This window comes from Jaculus jaculus, chromosome 5 (genome assembly GCF_020740685.1).
Source record: "Jaculus jaculus isolate mJacJac1 chromosome 5, mJacJac1.mat.Y.cur, whole genome shotgun sequence".
Lineage (NCBI taxonomy): Eukaryota > Metazoa > Chordata > Mammalia > Rodentia > Dipodidae > Jaculus > Jaculus jaculus.
The window spans coordinates 117,233,743-117,252,975 of NC_059106.1; the positions used below are offsets into that span (position 1 = coordinate 117,233,743).

The window sequence follows — 19,233 nt, forward strand, 5'->3', positions numbered from 1 at the left end:
GCTAAGCCATCTCTTCAGCCCCTGGATTACGTTTTTAAGGCTTATATTGATTACCTCAAAGCTACCTGGCTTATAAAATAAAGTTGGCATTACTGTATATGGATATTTCATATCTATATAGAGAATTGTAATATGTAATTCTTATTTAAAATTGTTCTTTTTTATATATTTTAATTTATTTATTTGAGAGAGAGAGAAGAGAGGCAGAGAGAATGTGTGCACCAGGGCCTCCAGCCACTGCATCTGAACTCCAAATGCATGTACCACCTTGTCATCTGGCTTATGTGGGTCCTGGGGAATTGAACCTGGGTCTTTTGACGTTGCAGGCAAGTGCCTTAACCACTAAACCATCTCTCCAGCCCTGTGTGTTTCTTTTTATTTTGGGAAGCTCCTCACTTGTGTTCAGTCATATGAACAAGAACCTCACTTACCTCTTTAGGTAGCATGAGTCTGCCTACCTGATTGAATAGTTAATTATATAGCTGAACTGAAACTTCTTTTGCTTTTGTTTGTTTGTTTTTGTCTTTTTTTTTTTTTTTTTTGATTTTTTGAGGTAGGGTCTCACTCTAGCCCAGGCTGACCTGGAATTCACTATAGAGTCTCAGGGTGGCCTCAAACTCATGGTGATCCCCTACCTCTGCCTCCCGAGTGCTGGGATTAAAGGCATACGCCACCACGCCCGGCTTTGTTTCTTTGTTTTTAAGTAATATTTTGTGGATGTTTTTGGCTTTATTCAAATAGGATGAATTAAACCTTGCTGATTCTGAAGTGGATAGCCAGAAACGAGGAAGGCAGCATTACGAAGATAAACAAAAAGAACACTTGGACACCTTAAATAAGAAGAGACGAGAGCTTGAGATGAAAGAAAAGGAACTTGAGGTGCTTTATTGTTTCTTTTGCTTTCAAGGATTTTTAAAACCTGAGTTATAATTATTACAGCATATTTTCTCTATTGTCATGTTTATAGAGAAAAGAATGGTCTGAATTTCTGTTTCCTAGTGTAAGAGGACTTACTTAGGCCAAACAGTCTCACATTATGTCTCTTAAGTGGTTGAAAAATGGCTCTATTAGTTAACATGCCTCCTTAAGTGTCTGGTTTGATAGTGGGTAACCACTTCTGGTCAGAGACATGAGGGTGTAGATGGCATGATTTTGAGTTTCTGCCATCTGTGTTTGTTATAGTAAGAAATTGGATTTCACCTTTTCTTTATGCATCATAAGAAAAATGAGTTGAACTCTAATGTTTATTTGTGTAGAATATGATACAGAACATTGAGTATAAAATTATTGAATGTGAAAATACATTTTTTTACTGTTTACAAACTGGAGCATCTGTTAATGTTTACCCTATCACTGGTTGCTGTAGTCAGCTTCTCGCATTGCTGACAGAAAACTCCCAACCAAGAACAGCTTATGAAAGGAAAGGTTTTATTTTGGCTTACAGACTCAAGGAGAAGCTCCATGATGGCAGGGGAAAACAATGGCATGAGCAGAGGTGGGCATTACCTCTTGGCCATCAGCAGGAGAGTGTCAAACACTGGCATGGGAAAGCTGGCTGTAACACCCATAGCTGCCCCCAACAATACAATACACTGCCCCCAGGAGGCTCAAATTCCCACATGGCCACGAGTTGAGGACCTATCGTTCAGCCTACATAAGTTTATGGGGAAATACCTGGATCAGATCACCATCCTGGTATTCAGAGTACATTGTAAGCATAGAATTCTGTGTCCAACCTTAGCACTGTGGATGCTAACTTGTTATAAGAAGGTCACTTTTTCATTAAGAAGTTTTGGAGTTCTTAACGAGTTTTTAACACCGTACCCTGTGATGCGACCTTTTTCCTTGAATTGAATATAATGACTCTTAACTCTGTGCCCTCAATGAAGAGCATAGATAAATAACACTAATAGTAAATGCAGGTAAAATATGTGTCTCAGATTCAAGTTCAGAATTTTATTTTGCATATTTGGACACAATAACTACGATGAATTGTGATCTCAAAGATGTTTTAAGATAGTAAACATCTGTTCTCATAGGAGAAAATGTCACAAGCAAGACAGATCTGCCCAGAACGGATAGAAGTAAAAAAATCTGCATCAATTCTAGACAAAGAAATTAATCGACTACGGCTGAAGATACAGGCGGAACATGCTAGTCATGGAGATCGGGAGGAAATAATGAAGTAAATGCTCATTTGTTTTTTACTTTTCTTTTTTTCTTTTCTTTCTTTCTTCCTTCCTTCCTTCTTCCTTCCTTTCTTCCTTCTTCCTTCCTTTCTTTCCTTCTTTCTTTCTTTAATTTCTTTCTTTCCTTCTTTCCTTCCTTCTTCCTTCCTTCCTTCCTTCCTTCCTTCCTTCCCTTCTCTTCTTTCCTTCTTCTTTCGTCCTTCCTTCCTTCCTTCCTTCCTTCCTTCCTTCCTTCCTTCCTTCCTTTCCTTCTTTCTTCCTTCCTTCCTTCCTTCCCTTCTTTCCTTCTTCCTTCCTTCCCTTCTTTCCTTCTTTCTTCCTTCCTTCCTTCTTTCCTTCTTCCTTCCTTCCTTCCTTCTTTCCTTCTTCCTTCCTTCCTTCCTTCTTTCCTTCTTCCTTCCTTCCTTCCTTCCCTTCTTTCCTTCCTTTCTTCCTTCCTTCTTTCCTTCCTTCTTTCCTTTCTTTCTTTCTTCCTTCCTTCTTTCCTTCCTTCTTTCCTTTCTTTCTTTCTTCCTTCCTTCCTTCCTTCCTTCCTTCCTTCCTTCCTTCCTTCCTTCTTTCCTTCTTCCTTCCTTCCTTCCTTCCTTCCTTCCTTCCTTCCTTCCTTCCTTCTTTCCTTCTTTCTTCCTTCCTTCCTTCCTTCTTTCCTCCTTCCTTCCTTCTTTCCTCCTTCCTTCCTTCCTTCCTTCCTTCCTTCCTTCCGTCCGTCCGTCCGTCCGTCCGTCCGTCCGTCCTTCCTTCCTTCCTTCCTTCCTTCCGTCCTTCCTTCCTGAGGTTTCACATAAGCCAGACGTATAAGGTGGCACATGTATCTGGAGTTTGTTTGCAGTGGCTAGAGGCCCTGATGCATACAAAATAATTACAAGGTATTTTCCAAATCTGTAACAATGAATTCAAAGGAAAAAAATTACTAATCTACCAGACCATTGGGTTTCACTGAAATTTTTATATTACTGATAAAGAGGCTAGCTCTAATGACATTAGAGTATCTAAGATTAAGGTGCAGCACTGACTGCTACCACCTCTTTATATGACTTTAACAATCACCTAATCTACCTTAGACTTAATTTCTTCATTTACATAATGAGTACAGTTATTATAGTTTAGGGACTTTTAAAGTATGCTTTAATGAGATAATCCATACTAAACTGAATGTGTAGGAAACATAGCATGTTATTAAAATTCTTCTGAACCACATTTAGTAGCAAAAGATTTTACAAAATATTTGTTAAAATTTCAGTTGGCCCAGTTCTTTTGTGCTATAATGTAATCTAAAATATGAAAAAGAAGTTTGTACTAAGTTGCTTATTTGGACATTTTTTAATTTACCATTGTTTTAAAAAATAGTGTCCAGCTCTGGAGAATGGTTTAAAGTATAGTAGGAAAATTACAGCTACTGTTTCAAAGCTTTTCATGTTAAACTGTTTTTAATTTGTTATTTGGCTGATGCCTCAGCAGAATGTGCTTGACTAGTATTCCCAAGTCCCAAAGTTTGATCCTCAGCAGTGCAAGAAAAAGTTCTATTGACAAATTGTAATAGTATATGTTTGGCAGTATAATGTAATACTGTGAGATGTATCCAATATGGTTTGATTAAGTGAATCTAATGCAAAAAGCAGAATGAAAAGTTTCACTTAGTCTCTATTTTCATATTTCCCACTTTTATTTCTTAAATATGACTTCAGTGTTCAGTATGCAAATGCAAGGTAATGTGGACAATGTTCTTGCTCATTCTTGAAGATGAACAAATTATCACACAGTATAGGCTATCCTACATATGCTTTCTTATTTGTGATGGAATGGTGGGGGCTTGAAGTAAGATCTCACTCTAGCCCAGGCTGACGTGGAATCTCCAGTGGTGGGAGAGGAAGTGTGTGCGGGGTGGGGGACAGGTGGGTACACCATAGCCTCTAGTCACTGTGTATGAGCTCCAGATGTGCGTGCCACCTTGTGTATCTGGCTTTATATGGGTACTGGGAACTCTAACCACTGAACCCCAGATTGCTTCCTTTAATGACACAGGTCTAATGACTAGTCTTCCGTATCTACTGTATCCTCATTTTTTTTTTTTTTTTCGAGGTAGGCTTATCTGGCCTCACTGTAGCTCACTATGTCATCTCACGGTGGCCTCGAACTCACAGCGATCCTCCTACCTCTGCCTCCTGAATGCTGGGACTTAAAGGCATGTGCCACCACACTTGGCCCCCTGTTTTTTTTTTTAAGTAATTTCACAATGCTTAGCCATCTCCTTTTGGTTGACAGTTGAGTTTTAATATAATATTTTGTTACTGAAAAAGGTAGAACACAATAAATAACTGAGCATCAGTCATTTTATATAAACTCAGGTGAGACTACATAATGAATTCCAGGTCAGCTTGAGCTAGAGTGAGACCCTACCTCAAAAAAACAAAAAATAAATAAATTTTAAAAAGGCTGTTTTGAAGTGTATCTGAAGTGTTTCATTAATTTTTTTGGGGGGGGAGAGAGAGAGTTGGCACCCCAGGATGTCAGCCCCTGCAATGGAACTCCAAATGCTTGTGCCACCTAGTGTGCATGTACAACCTTGTACTGTGTCACCTTTGTGCTTCTGCTTTACATGGACTCTGGAGAGAGAGAGAGATCAAACATGGGTCCTCAAGCTTTGTAGGCAAATGCTTTCACCACTAAGCCATCTCTGTAGCCTTAATTTTTTTTTTTTTTTTTTTTTTTTAGTAATAGCTTATAGAGGGCTGGTTATCTAGGGGAAGTATTTATTTATTTATTATTTATTATTTGTTTATTTAGGTTTTTGCTTTCCCAGGGCTGGGATTAAAGGCATGAGCCACCATGCCCAGCTGTGTTTTTGTTTGTTTTGTTTTGTTTTGTTTTGTTTTTGATGAAACTTGTCTGTAAAGTTCCTGTAACTTGTCAAAAATACCCAATTCTGTGTTCCCTCTTTATGTATTATGCCCCCTATGATTTTGTCGAACCTTTAATAGCTTTTTCTTTTTCATTTTATGTATTTATTTTTTTAATTTTTTTTTGTTCATTTTTATTTATTTACTTGAGAGTGACAGAGAGAGAAAGAGGCAGATTGAGAGAGAGAGTGAGAATGGGTGCGCCAGGGCTTCCAGCCACTGCAAAGGAACTCCAGATGTGTGCGCCCCCCCCTTGTGCATCTGGCAAACGAGGGTCCCGGAGAATCGAGCCTCGAACTGGGGTCCTTAGACTTCACAGGCAAGCGCTTAACCATTAAGCCATCTCTCCAGCCCTTTATTTTTATTTTTATTTATTTATTTGAGAGCAACAAACAGAGAAAGAGGCAGAGAGACAGAGAGCAGAGTGGGCATGCCAGGGCTTCTAGCCACTGCAAACGAACTCCAGACGTGTGCGCCCCCTTGTGAATCTGGCTAACGTGGGTCTTGGGAAATCAAGCCTTGAACCGGGGTCCTTCGGCTTCACAGGCAAGCGCTTAACTGCTAAGCCATCTCTCCAGCCCTCTTTTTTCATTTTGTTTACCCTTCTCACTGTGTTTTTGTGTGTGTTTTCATTTAGCCTGTGCATCTTTTCATTTTGTTTACTTCTTTTTTCTCTTTGTGGTGTAGTATCCAACTTCACCTTTTCTCCTTGGATTCTCATGTTCTTGCTTCACTTCCTCCTTTTGTCTGGTTATGATTTTTTTATTGTAAATTTATTGTCTGTGTATCTGTCATTTTAATACATTTTACAATAGGAAAGTTTTGTTGTACATTTTAATCTTTTTTGTGAATGTGTTTATGTATATGCTGTACTTGGTACCTACTTTCTAATTAGTTGGATTTTCCTGAACTTTTTATTTGAAGGAGGCTAGGAAGGTAGCTTTAGAAGCCTGGACTAGGGTTGCTTTACATATTTCCTCAGGATCTTTGCCAGGCTGTGGGCTTCTTTAATGACACTTCTGAGTAGCCATGCCTTTTGTGCCTCTGTGATCTTAAATCAGTTTATATTATGCTGACCTTATTTCTCTTAACTCTTTTTTTAAAAAATTTTTATTAGCATTTTCCATGATTATAAAAAAAATCCCATGTTAATTCCCCCCCCCCCCACTTTCCCCTTTGAAATTCCATTCTCCATCATATTACCTTCCCATCACAATCACTGTACTTACATATATACAATATCATCCTGTTAAGTACCCTCCTCCCTTCCTTTCTCTTCCCTTTTTGTCTCCTTTTTAACTTACTGGCCTCTGCTACTAAGTATTTTCATTCTCATGCAGAATTTCTCTTAACTCTTGTTGGCATCTGTCACTTAGGAAAAACCTTTCTTCTGGTATGACCCTTTCACTTTTAGAAAGTATATTTGCTGATATTGTGATCAATCTCTAAAATCCTTGGTCATTTGCTTACATATTTTCTATGTTTTTTTCTAAGACTTGAAATTGGTCCATTTCCATTTAGTATAGTATTCCTTTCCTTCTGTAGCTCTCATTCATTATGGAATGTGTTTTGACTCGTGCCATATATATGTGTGTGTGTGTGTGTGTGTGTGTGTGTGTGTGTGTTTGGACTGGAGCTTTATATATATATATATATATGTTTGAAATTTTATTTTTATTTGTAAATGATACAATATGTATTTACTTAATATCTTACTCATAAAAATAGGCAGTACCAAGAAGCAAGAGAAACCTATCTTGATCTGGATAATAAAGTAAGAACTTTAAGACGATTTATTAAATTACTAGAAGAAATAATGACCCATAGATACAAAACATATCAACAATTTAGAAGGTAAGTACATTTAAAGAAATTCTGTCCCATAATACAGTTTTTGTTTTCATATTATGCTGTATCGATAATGAAGTCTAGCATTTTTTTCAGTTTAGTCATAGCAGATACTGTCATTGTTTGTTTGACACTGGTATTTAGAATTCTGTAACTTAATCAGAGTATCCTGACTTGAAGCAACCTTCATAGCTTGCTTCTCCAGCTTCTGGATGCTGCTGAATGTCCTTTGCTAGGTAACTCTTAGGTGCTTTTTGAGTTAGAAATCAGTTCTTCTAAAAGAGCTTGTTTCAGTCTTGGACACTGAATGCATTTAAGGGATATATGAGTTTTGGAAGGCCTTTTAAGGCATTGTCTCAATTGCTTTACCATAATTTCAATGGCATACTCCCAAAGGTAAATAGCGCCTCCCCCCCTTAAAAAAAATCTAGTACCACAAGAGGCAGAAACAAGCCATTGGACAGGTTGATGGGAGTGAGAGCTCTTAATGTATCTTACTCTAGAGCAATCAGTCTTTCCACTTACATCTGTTTTCCCTAGGCAGTTTCTCAGTAATGTGCTTTTTTCTTTTCTTTTCTTTCTTTCTTTCTTTCTTTCTTTTTTTTTTTTTTTTTGAGATAGGGTCTCACTCTAGCCCAGGCTAGTCTCAAGCTCACTGTGATCCTCCTACCTCTGCTTTCCATGTAGTGGGATTAAAGGCATATACCATCACACCTGGCATGTACTTTTTTTTTTAATTTATTTTTTATTTTTTAAAATTTTTTATTTATTTATTTATTTGAGAGCGACAGACACAGAGAGAAAGACAGATAGAGGGAGAGAGAGAGAATGGGCGCGCCAGGGCTTCCAGCCTCTGCAAACGAACTCCAGATGCGTGCACCCCCTTGTGCATCTGGCTAATGTGGGACCTGGGGAACCGAGCCTCGAACCGGGGTCCTTAGGCTTCATAGGCAAGCGCTTAACCACTAAGCCATCTCTCCAGCCCTGGCATGTACTTTTTGATCATCTTTGTACCCCCAGTTTTATAACAAAAAATAAAATATACCTATATCTAGTTGTTGTATATGGAAACATTTAGATAATGTCATAAATAGAAATATGTTTGTTCATATCCTAGTTTTCAGTGGTTAAGTTTTTCATAATATGTTTGTTTATAACTGACATGTAATTTGTGTATTTCTGGAATACAGTGTGACATTTTAATACATGTATATAACATGTAATGATCAAACCAAGATAACTGACATCTCCCTCAACTTGGATATTTATCTTTTAATTAGAAGCACTTAAAATTGTCTTTAAGTATATCATTTAAACTTAAAGAACCTTGGTTGTAGAGGAATTAATGTTTATCTTTACAGGCTGTTGCTTTTAGAGGTTTTTCAAGTGGGCCTAGTATAGTTGTTCTTTGGGGGCTATTTTTTTAAACTATGTCATGGGCTCACACTCTCCTGGGTACTGCACCTCCAGACCATGAGAACATGCACTGATGGGTTCCACTGAGCTCCTGTGGGTTGTCTCCTTTCATTGTTTTTTTCCTCAGGGTCATATTTGCACTGTTGAGTACTCAGCTCCAGACTGAAGTAGCACTTTGCTACATCCACTGTGTCCTTCCTTTATGTCATTTTTCCCTCTAGTATTTGGTTCCCCCAGCTCTTCATTCTTGTCTCCTCAAATAAGAAGCAGCCAGGTTCCATGCAGTTTCTATGCCTTTTACTCCTCATCAGTGACCATTTCAGGGAATTCCTAGGGCTCATCCATTTGTTTCCCATCTTTCAGAGATCATTTTGACTTGAACTGTCTATGCCATCTCATACCCAGTTAGAAAACCATTATGTCATATATTTTGCCTAATTTTGGGGGGTGAGGATTTAGAAAAATTTCTACTACTACATACATATTTTCCAGTTTTCTTTCTATTACACAGAAATTGGCATTTTTAATGTGTTTTTTTTTTTTGAGTGGCCTTTTTTGGTATATTACCTTGATATGAAGCTTTACCACTGATGTGTTTTATATTGATTATCTAATCACAGACAAAGAATAAAAATGACCAGAATTATTTTATTTTTTAGTTATTATTTATTTGAGATATAGGTAGAAAGAGAAAGGAAGAATGGGTGTGCTAGAGCACCACTGCAAATGAACTCTAGACATCTGTGCCACCTTGTGCATCTGGCTTTACGTGGGTTCTGGGGAATCCAGCCTGGATCCTTAAGCTTAACAGGGAAGTGTTTTAGCCACTAAGCCTTGACCAGCTTTTTAGAATTATTTCCTTCTCTACTCTGGATAACCTTCCAGATTTATGTCTCTGGGAGACATCCTGTGAATGGATTTTGAAAGAAAGAAAAGTCTGTATTCTAGGATCCATCTAGCAGTGCTATGGCGGCTTAGGAAAACTGGCTATCACTGTTAAGTGGGGATGCTTAGGTAACTTATCACTAAGTTAATGCAGTTTAGGGAAGGGCATAAACTCATCCTTACTGTGAGGTAAAGGGCCTTAAACTCATTAGTTAGCAAAGAAGTTCAGAAAAATAGCTAGTTACTTATCACCCATCCCTTATTTTTTAAATACTCTTCCACATTTAAAGGAACCAGGGTCCCATGTAGAAGTTAACTGATTTTTGATCTGGGCAGGGAAGGTACAGGTGAGTTTGTTGTTATGCCAAAAAAAAAAAAAAAGGAAAAAAAAAAAACCCAAAACAAGACATGCTTAAAAAAGAAAGAATGTCAGTAGAAGGACTTAGTAATTGGCTTGAAATCTGAAGATTACAATTAACGAGGACCCAGCCATGAACTCCCACCTATAGAGCAGGCCTCAAATCCAGTCAGAATAATTGGTTATCGCCATAATAGTCATACAATAAATAATGAATGATGTGGACACAATGAAAATCTCTGTCTCCTTTTAATGGAAAAGTAAATAAAACAATTGAGGCAAGAATGGAAAGGTCTTCGTTAGTACAGTGCAAGGTTATCTAATAGGTAGACAAACAACGATGGCACATGTATTCTGCCAACAATGAAAAGGCATTATGGGAGCATCATAATTAACAAATTGCCTTTACACCTTTTGTTGCTGTGCATCTGGGAAGAGAGAGGCAAGTAACTAACAGTCTATATCTTTATCTTAATATTTCTAGGACTCAATCTCTTTAAGAACAAGATTTGTGTCTTACATAGTGTAATAATACAGTATATAATTTAGTTGCATGATTAATACGTTCATATGGAGAAAGTGATCTAATGGGGGATATTAAATGTCAGATAGTGTTTTCATTCATTTTAGATAAGTAACTGAACCATTAAAATCTGGGGCACAAATCTTAAAAGCAGAAAAGTCACCTTAAAACCTACCTATTGGGCTGGAGAGATGGCTTAGTGGTTAAGCGCTTGCCTGTGAAGCCTGAGGACCTCGGTTCGAGGCTCAACTCCCCAGGACCCACGTTAGTCAGATGCACAAGGGGGGTGCACAAGTCTGGAGTTCATTTGCAGTAGCTGGAAGCTCTGGTGTGCCCATTCTCTCTCCCTCTCTCTATCTGCCTCTTTCGCTGTCTGTTGCTCTCAAATAAATAAATAAAACACCTACCTATTAAATAGACAGCCAGTGTCAACTTGGCACATAGCTCTTGGTGTTTATGACATCTTGACGATATTTCTACATCATTTTAATGTGTTTAATAGAATTTTTTTATTTGAAGGTGTTTGACTTTACGCTGCAAATTATACTTTGACAACTTATTATCTCAGCGAGCCTATTGTGGAAAAATGAATTTCGATCACAAGAAAGAAACTCTTACTATATCCGTAAGTATCTTGACTCTTGTGTGTTAATCACTGGGACAACTAGATGCTTTTCCTTCTTTGATTGAACAGTGATAAATTTTACCCTATTATCTTTCAGAAAAGAGTAAAAATTATTTCTCAATTAAAGATAGCCTTTGCTTTTGTGTTGAACACAGACTTGATCTTAACCATATTTTTTTTCTGTAAGATGCCTAGTTTTCTTTTCAGTAGCAAATGTTTGCCTTGACTTTCTATTACACTGATTACTTCTAAAATGTTTGCATAATATTCTGTAGAACATTATGGAAATTCCATAGTTTTACTGACATTTTGGAAAAGCAGGTTCTGCCCCATAACATAGTTAATTGCCTTCACATTATTTACTACTGGACTCTTTCGAATAAGTAAAGGTACTTGTGCCATTGTAATTTTTGTGGCTCTGGAAGCATTCATAGTTGTATTTATAAAAGTGATTGCGGGACTAGAGAGGTGGCTTAGCAGTTAAAGGCACTTGTTTGCAAAGCCTGACGGCCCACATAAAACCAGATGCACAAAGTGGCATATGCATCTGGAGTTTATTTGCGGTACCAGCAGGCCCTGGCCTGCCCATTGATATATCCCCCCCCCCCCCCCGCCCATGACTCTTTATATCTCTCTCTCTCTCAAATAATATTTTTTAAAAGTGATTGGTGTAAGCATATACATGAAACATTGTGTAAACATGTCAAAAATAACTACTCACTTTAAGTAATATGGACAAAATTTTTAGTGCACTTGCTATTCTTGGTATCATATTTCTGTTTTAATACTTAGCATAAATGTTAAGTAGAATAACACTAGGTGTTTGGAATACCTTTGTCATTTAGAACCTTTATATTTTAACCAAATTAGGAAGCTAATTTTTATCTTCTGTTTGTTTCCACTGGCAAATCATTTTAGCGTCTTCTCACCTACTATTTATTATTTTTTTATTAACAACTTCCATGATTATAAAAAATACCTCATGGTAATGCCCTCCCTCCCCCCTCTTACCCTCTAAAACTTCACTCTCCATCATACCCCCTCCGCATCTCAGACAGTCTCTCTTTTACTTTTGATATCTTGATCTTTTCCTCCTCTTATGATGGTCTTATGCAGGTAGTGTCAGGCACTGTGAGGCCATGGATATCCAGGCCATTTTGTGTCTGGAGGGATGATGTATGGAGTCCTGCCATTCGTTGGCTCCTACATTCTTTCCGCCAGCTCTTCCACATTAGACTCTGAGCCTTGGAAGGTGTGATACAGATATTGCCTACTATATATTTTTGAGACTCAGTCATTAAAGGTACAGATTTGAAAGTACTGGGAGAAATTGTGGTTGGGTGTTGGTATGGCCTGATGATAACCCATTGTTTTTACTATAAGTTCAAGAAAATTACAAAAATTCTATGTAAAATTTGTTTTGTTTTGCTTTTCAAGGTAGGGTCTCTCTAGCCTAGGCTGAGCTGGAATTCACTATGTAGTCTTAATCTGACCTTGAACTCACAGTGATCCTCCTATCTCTGCCTCCTGAGTGCTGGGATTAAAGGTATATGCCACCATGCCCTGGGAAAAATATTCTTACATATTTATTTGACAGAGGAGGAGGGGGAGAATGGGTGCACCAGGGCCTTTGGCCACTGCCTGCAAACTCGGGATGCATGTACCACTTTGTGCTTAGGTGGGCATTAGGACATCAAACTCTATCAGACAGGCTGTACAGGCACGTGTAGTCATTGAGCCATCTCAGCCACCAAGATTCTCTTTTAATTTTTTAAATTTACTTCTAACTAACATACATTTCTTTACAAAATATTAAACATAAAGTAAAAAAAGGATTGAGTGTATACCCCTATAATCAGGAACCAGGAAAGCATGTCAATGGTCACCATTTCTATTCAGCACTGAACTAGTGATCCTAGCTGCACCAAAAAAAAAAAAAAAAAAATCAAGAATGAAAAGACAGTAAGATTATTTTTATTCACAATACATGATTATCTATAGAAAATAAGCAATTCTTTTGTTTTGTTTTGTTTTTCAAGGTAGGGTCTCGCCCTAGCCCTGGCTGATCTAGAATTCACTATGTCATCTCACGGTGGCCTCAGACTCACTGCTATCCTCCTACTTCTGCCTCCCAAGTGCTGGGATTAAAGGCATGAACCACCACACCCAGCAATAAAAAAGTAATTTTTTATAACAAGCTACTAAAAGACGTGTGTGCAGGGGTAGCCAAATTTCAAGCACAGGCAGTATGCAAAAATGAATTATATTTTTATATATAGTCAGAAATGAAATTTTAAAAATAGCCTTAATTATAGCATAAAGATGTAAAAGTAGTTAGAAATTTGACACAATCTGACACAAAGTTTGTAAGACCCACACACGAAAAACTAAAAACATCAAGAAATTAAAAACCTAGATGAGAAATATAAAGGTTTTCATGGATCAAGAAACTCAGTATTATTAAGGATTTTAAAAATATATTTTATGGGCTGGAGAGATGGCTTAGCAGTTAAGTGCTTGCCTGTGAAGCCTAAGACCCCGGTTTAAGACTCAATTCCCCAGGTTAGCCAGATGCACAAGGGGGCACACGTGTCTGGAGTTTGTTTGCAATGCTAGAAGCCTTGGCGCGCCCACTCTCCTCTCTCTCTCCTCTCTCTCTGCCTCTTTCTCTCTTTGTCTGTCACTCTCAAATAATTAAATAAAAATAAATTAAAAAATATATTTTGGGATGGAGAGATGGCTTAGTGGTTAAGCGCTTGCCTGTGAAGCCTAAGGACCCGGGTTCGAGGCTCGGTTCCCCAGGTCCCACGTTAGCCAGATGCACAAGGGGGTGCATGCATCTGGAGTTCGTTTGCAGAGGCTGGAAGCCCTGGCGCGCCCATTCTCTCTCTCTCCCTCTATCTGTCTTTCTCTCTGTGTCTGTCACTCTCAAATAAATAAATAAATAAAAATTAAAATGTATATATATATTTTATACTCTCAAATAAAAATAACCAAAAAATTTTTAAAAATATGTTTTATTTATTTATTTGAGAGAGAGAAGAAGAAGCAGAGAGAATAGGCACACCAGGGCTTCCATCCACTGTGAACAAACTCCAGACATATGTACCACCTTGTGCATCTGGCTTATGTGGGTACTGGGGAATTGAACTTGGGTCCTTAGACTTCACAGGCAAGCTCTTATCTGCTAAGCCATCTCTCCAGCGCCCCCCCCCCCATTAAGGTTTATTTATTTATTTATTTATTTTGGTTTTACAAGGTAAAGTCTCAGGCTGAACTGATATACACTCTGTAGTCTTAGGGTGGCTTTGAACTCACAGTGATCTTCCTACCTCTGCCTCCCAAGTGCTGGGATTAAAGGCTTGCACCACATCACACTGGGCTAAAATTGTAATTTTTAAATCATCCGTAAATTCAACACAATTTCCATTTTCCATCAAAATACCAGCAGGCTTTTTTTTTTTTTTTTGTACAAATTGGTGAGCTGGTCCTAAAACTTTTTTTTTTTAATTTTTATTTATTTATTTGAGAGCGACAGACACAGAGAGAAAGACAGATAGAGGGAGAGAGAGACAATGGGCGCGCCAGGGCTCCTAGCCTCTGCAAACGAACTCCAGACGCATGCACCCCCTTATGCATCTGGCTAACGTGGGACCTGGGGAACCGAGCCTCGAACCGGGGTCCTTAGGCTTCAGGCAAACGCTTAACTGCTAAGCCATCTCTCCAGCCCCATAAAACTTTTTTTTAAAAAATATTGTTATTTATTTACTTGAGAGAGAGAGCGAGAGAGAGAGAAAGAAAGAGAAGCAGTCAGTATGAGTGAGAATGGGTGCTCCATAGTCTGCTGCCATTGCAAACAAACTCCAGATGCATCGTCTACTTAGTGCATCTAGTTTTACATATGTACTGAAGAATCAAGCAAGCACCTTTAATTGTTGAGCCATCTCTCCAGACCTTGATTCTAAAATTTATGTGGAAATACGAAGGACCTAAAATAGTCAATATATCAGAAAAGGAAGAACAGTATTGGAGGACTTAAATTAACTGACTTCCATAGTTTGTATGAAGCTTAAAAGAATAAAGACAGTTAAGATAGTGTTGTAGCAACATCCAGATCCATGGAAGGGAGATTACAAAAGAGACCAAGGGGGCTGGAGAGATGGCTTAGCAGTTAAGGCATTTATCTGCAAAGCCAAAGGACCCAGGTTCAATTCCCCGGTACCCATGTAAGCTGGATGCACAGGTTGGCACATACATCTGCCAGTACCCATGTAAGCTAGATGCACAGGATGGCGCATGCATCTGTCATTCGTTTACTGTGGCTAAACACTCTGGTGCATCCATTCTCTCTATATATATATCTGCCCCCCCTCTCTGAAATAAATATTTAAAAAAGATCAAGGATACTTTTTTAGAAATGATATATATATATATATATATATATATATATATATTCTGTATCTTGTGTTATGATTTTATAATTGAGCACATTTCCTAAAACATAATCAAATTGTACATTTTAAATATTTGTATTTCATTTATGTATCAAGGCTATATTATCAGGGCATATGAAGCATGGATATGTGACTGGTAACTTTAAAAGTAGGAAATAGAGCCAGACTCACAGATGGTGATTACAAGAGGTGGTAGTGTGGCATTTTAATCACATCTGACTTTTTAAAAAAGAAGTGTTAGTTGGACTGGAGAGATGGCTTAGCAGTTAAGGTACTTGTGTAGCCAAATAACCCAAGTTCAAATCCCCAGGATCCACATAAGTAGATGTACAAGGTGGCACATGCATCTGGAGTTCGTTTGCAGTGGCTGGAGGCCCTGGTGTGCCTTTTCTCTCCACCCCCCCCAATCTGTCTGCCTCTCTATAAATCTCAAATAAATAGACAAAAATAATATTTTTTTTTAAAAAAGTATTAGTTAGCTATAAGGAAAATGCAGAGTTTTTAGCACAATTAGGTTTATCAAAATGTGTTAAAGTCTCCTGGAAAATGTAGACCATGAAATTGAGAAAATCCATTAACAGCCAGCTGGACACAACAGAAGTTAAATTTAGCACAACTCAAATAAGTCTAAAAGAAATATCTAAAGTGAGCAGCCTTCTGAATGGGTAGCTGGTACTACAAGCATACATCACCACACTTAACTTAGGGCTGACTGCTTAAAAGAAATTGTGGAAGGTTGGCTTCATTTGGCAAACTTGAAAGTACTAAAGGAATGACAAAAAGACTGCCACCAGAATTCCGTAACTATAGCAAAGCTGTCTCCAAAAAATGAAGATGAGACTACATCTTAAGTTTTCAGAAGAGCTGCTACTTATTCTTCAGTATACTTGGTCCATGAAAATTCTAAAAAAAAAAAAAAAAAAAGTCTTTAGGTGAAAGAAGAATGCTAACAAATGGAAACAAAGAACTGTCACAGAAAAAGATTACTGCAGATAGTAAACAGATTAATAAATATAAAACTGTTTTGGCAATGTAAAACAATACTGGCCTGGAGAGATGGCTCAGCAGCCTGCAAAGATATGGACACAGGTTCAGTGACCAAAAACCCACATAAGCCAGATGCATAAGGTGACATGTGCACAGGGTGGTTCACATGTCTGGAGTAAAGGTATAGAAGATTAAAATGTATTATTTATCACATTCAACAACTTGGGATAAATGTAAAACACTATACTAAACTACCACAGATTCAAACAGTGTACATGCACTAAGGATCATCTCTTCACTATAATCTAAATAAATTTCAGTAGATTAGAAGTGAAATTATATATTGATTACAAAATGTAGTAAAAACAGGAAAAATCAAAAATGTACCCTAAAATTTAGCAGGTTTATAAAATTATGCAGAACATTGTTAAATGATATATAGTTCAAAAGAAATTTCATAGGAATTAGAAGATAATTTTGAATTTAGCAACAATCAAAATAAAACATACTAAAACTTACAGGAGATAATCACATAGGTTTTTCTTTCTTTTCAATTTTTTTTTTATTAACAACTTCCATGAGTATAAAAAACATCCCATGGTAATATTCTCCATCCCCCCCTCACATAGGATTTTTCAGATGGGCATTTGTAGCTCTGTATGTGTGTAAGGGAAAGGTAGACTTAGCATTAATAATCTTAGTTTAGTTTTGTTTTTTTAATTTTGAGAGAGGGAGTTGGGGGGGGGGGGCAAAGAGACACAGAGAGTGTGTAGGCCAGGGCCTTCAGCCACTGTGAATAAATTCCAGACTTGCATGCCCCTTGTGTGCGTGGGTGGCAATTGCGTGCTTGCATCACTTTGTCGGGCTTATGGGGGACCTGGAGCTTTATCTCGGAAAGCTAGGAGAAGCAAAGCCAGTTAGGAATTACAAGAAGAATTTACAAGAAAAGATGTCATCATTGATATGAAAGCAGAAGGTACAGAAGAGAAAGCAATTGGCCAGTGGCAATGAAACAACTGGCCAAAGCAGTCCGCATATATATGACTTCCTAATTAAGGACAGACTCTGCAAGCCTATGGGAAAGATTGGTCACCTCACAAACCATATTAAATTCAAACTGCTGAGTATCTTTTTGGTAAAATGAATTGCTAACCTTGACCCTTTATGTCACAGTAAGTATAGAAAATGATTAAAATTTGATCAATGGGGCTAGGGAGATGGTTTGGTAGATAGTGTACAAGCATTATGACCAGAGTTTGGATCCCTAGCACCTATGTAAATGCTGGCCCACCTGTGATCTCAGCACTCAGCACTCACATATATTGGAGATCCCAAGCTGTCTAGACTAGCTAAATCTGTGGGCCCAAAGCAGAAAAACCTGCCTTAGTAAAGATAGAGAGTGGTTGAGGAAGACTGTTGGCATCAACAGCTGCATTCCACTTACACACACATGTATACACCCTCATCTTGAGCTCAGAAGATGATTCAGCAGATAAAGCACTTGCAAGCATGAGGACCAGAGTTGGGGTGGGGTTTGGCAGCCTCCTGGAATGTCAGTGCAGGAGCTAGGAGATCCCCAGGGCAAGCTGGCTACCTAGATTGGCTGAATCAAAGAGCTCTGGGCTCAAGTGAAAGTCATTGTCTCTGTAAATAAGTCGGAGAATATCTAGGGAGAAACCTGATGTCAACCTCTAGCCTCCAAATCATATACAAACTACACATATATGTCTTTCCCCCCCAAAACAATTTACATATAAAACAACCCTGCTTGTGAAAGAAGAGAATGCCTTCTTTTTTGTGCACATCCTTGCTCACTAGTCTATTTAATACTTTTTTTTCCCTTTGGTAGTAGTCATTTAGGATGAGGTGGTATCATTATAGTATCATTTTGTGTTTTTCTGATACCTAATAATGTGGACCAAAAGCAGTCAAAAGAGATGAAGAAGAGCACTTCATACTCAGTAAGAGAACAATCCAACAAGAGGTTATTACAATCAGAAACTAATATCCACCAAACACAGGTGCACCATTTTTTTAAATGCAAAATCTATTAGATAGTAAAGCAGAAGTAACTCAGTACAAAAATAGTTGGAGATTTTAATACCCCACTATCATCAATGGACCAATCATCCAATAGAAAATAAATAAAGGAGCTAAACAGTACAAAGATCAGTTGGATTTATCAGACTTCTACAGAACATTCTATCCTACTTCCACAGAATAAGCATTATGTTCTCAGCAGCTCATGGAGCTGTCTCCACAGTTTAGGAAAAAAGATACTCAGAATATATTTAAATTCAATTGTAAAGCCTCTTGGAAAGTTAGTCAATAAACACATTTGTTCTAAGCAGCCTGTCTCTACATTGATGTGAGGCTGATGCTTTGTTGTTCTTTCACCTAGCTTGATAAATGTGTGTCTGGAATTTTGTCAAAATGAACTGGACTCCTTCTAATTTTCCTTTATGTTTTTTTTTTAAGAAAATGGTGCAAAAGATATTTTTTTTGAATGTCATTAGTTGATTTTTTTATTGTGTCCACCAATCTATTCTTTGGCCAAGTGGTCCTATGTTGATACTCAGTAATTTCTTTTAAAGCTCTTTAGCCACTAGATGTCACTGCAATTTAAGTAACGAAAAATTATTCCAGCACTTAAATGTGTAAGACGATGACATTTTCAGGATTAATTCATTTTTTTCTAATATTTAAGAGAAATACAGAGGAGAGGAGAGAGAGAGAAAAAATGGGTATACCAGGGCCTCCTGCTGCTACAAATGAATTTCAAACACATTTACCCACCTTGTGCATCTGGCTTTACCTGGGTACTTAGGAATCAGACCCAGGCTGTCAGGCTTTAGTGTCTTTAACTATTGAGCCATTTCTCCTATTTCTTTTTAAGTTTATAGGTTTTATTAGATTATAAATAGACCCTAAAGAAGGAAGAGTATAGAGTCCTCCTGCTAAAAAAAAAAAAAAAAAAAAAAAAAAAAGGCAGGACTAAAGTAAAGTCCACCTAGGAGACCCAGATTGGAGTCTTTTGTAGGTTCAGAATGG

The 19,233-nt window shown here is 37.7% G+C and overlaps 1 protein-coding gene across 2 annotated transcripts in view; it reads left to right on the plus strand.

Annotated features, from left to right (window-relative positions):
* The window catches only part of Smc6 (structural maintenance of chromosomes 6), an 85,145-nt gene that overhangs the window by 61,362 nt on the left and 4,550 nt on the right, over positions 1 to 19,233 (plus strand). For both annotated transcript variants that reach the window (XM_004663785.2, XM_045149990.1), the window contains 4 exons: positions 742 to 879; positions 2,040 to 2,185; positions 6,815 to 6,940; positions 10,636 to 10,741. In XM_004663785.2, coding sequence (XP_004663842.1) covers positions 742 to 879; positions 2,040 to 2,185; positions 6,815 to 6,940; positions 10,636 to 10,741 — 516 coding nt within the window. The remainder of the gene's footprint in view (positions 1 to 741; positions 880 to 2,039; positions 2,186 to 6,814; positions 6,941 to 10,635; positions 10,742 to 19,233) is intronic.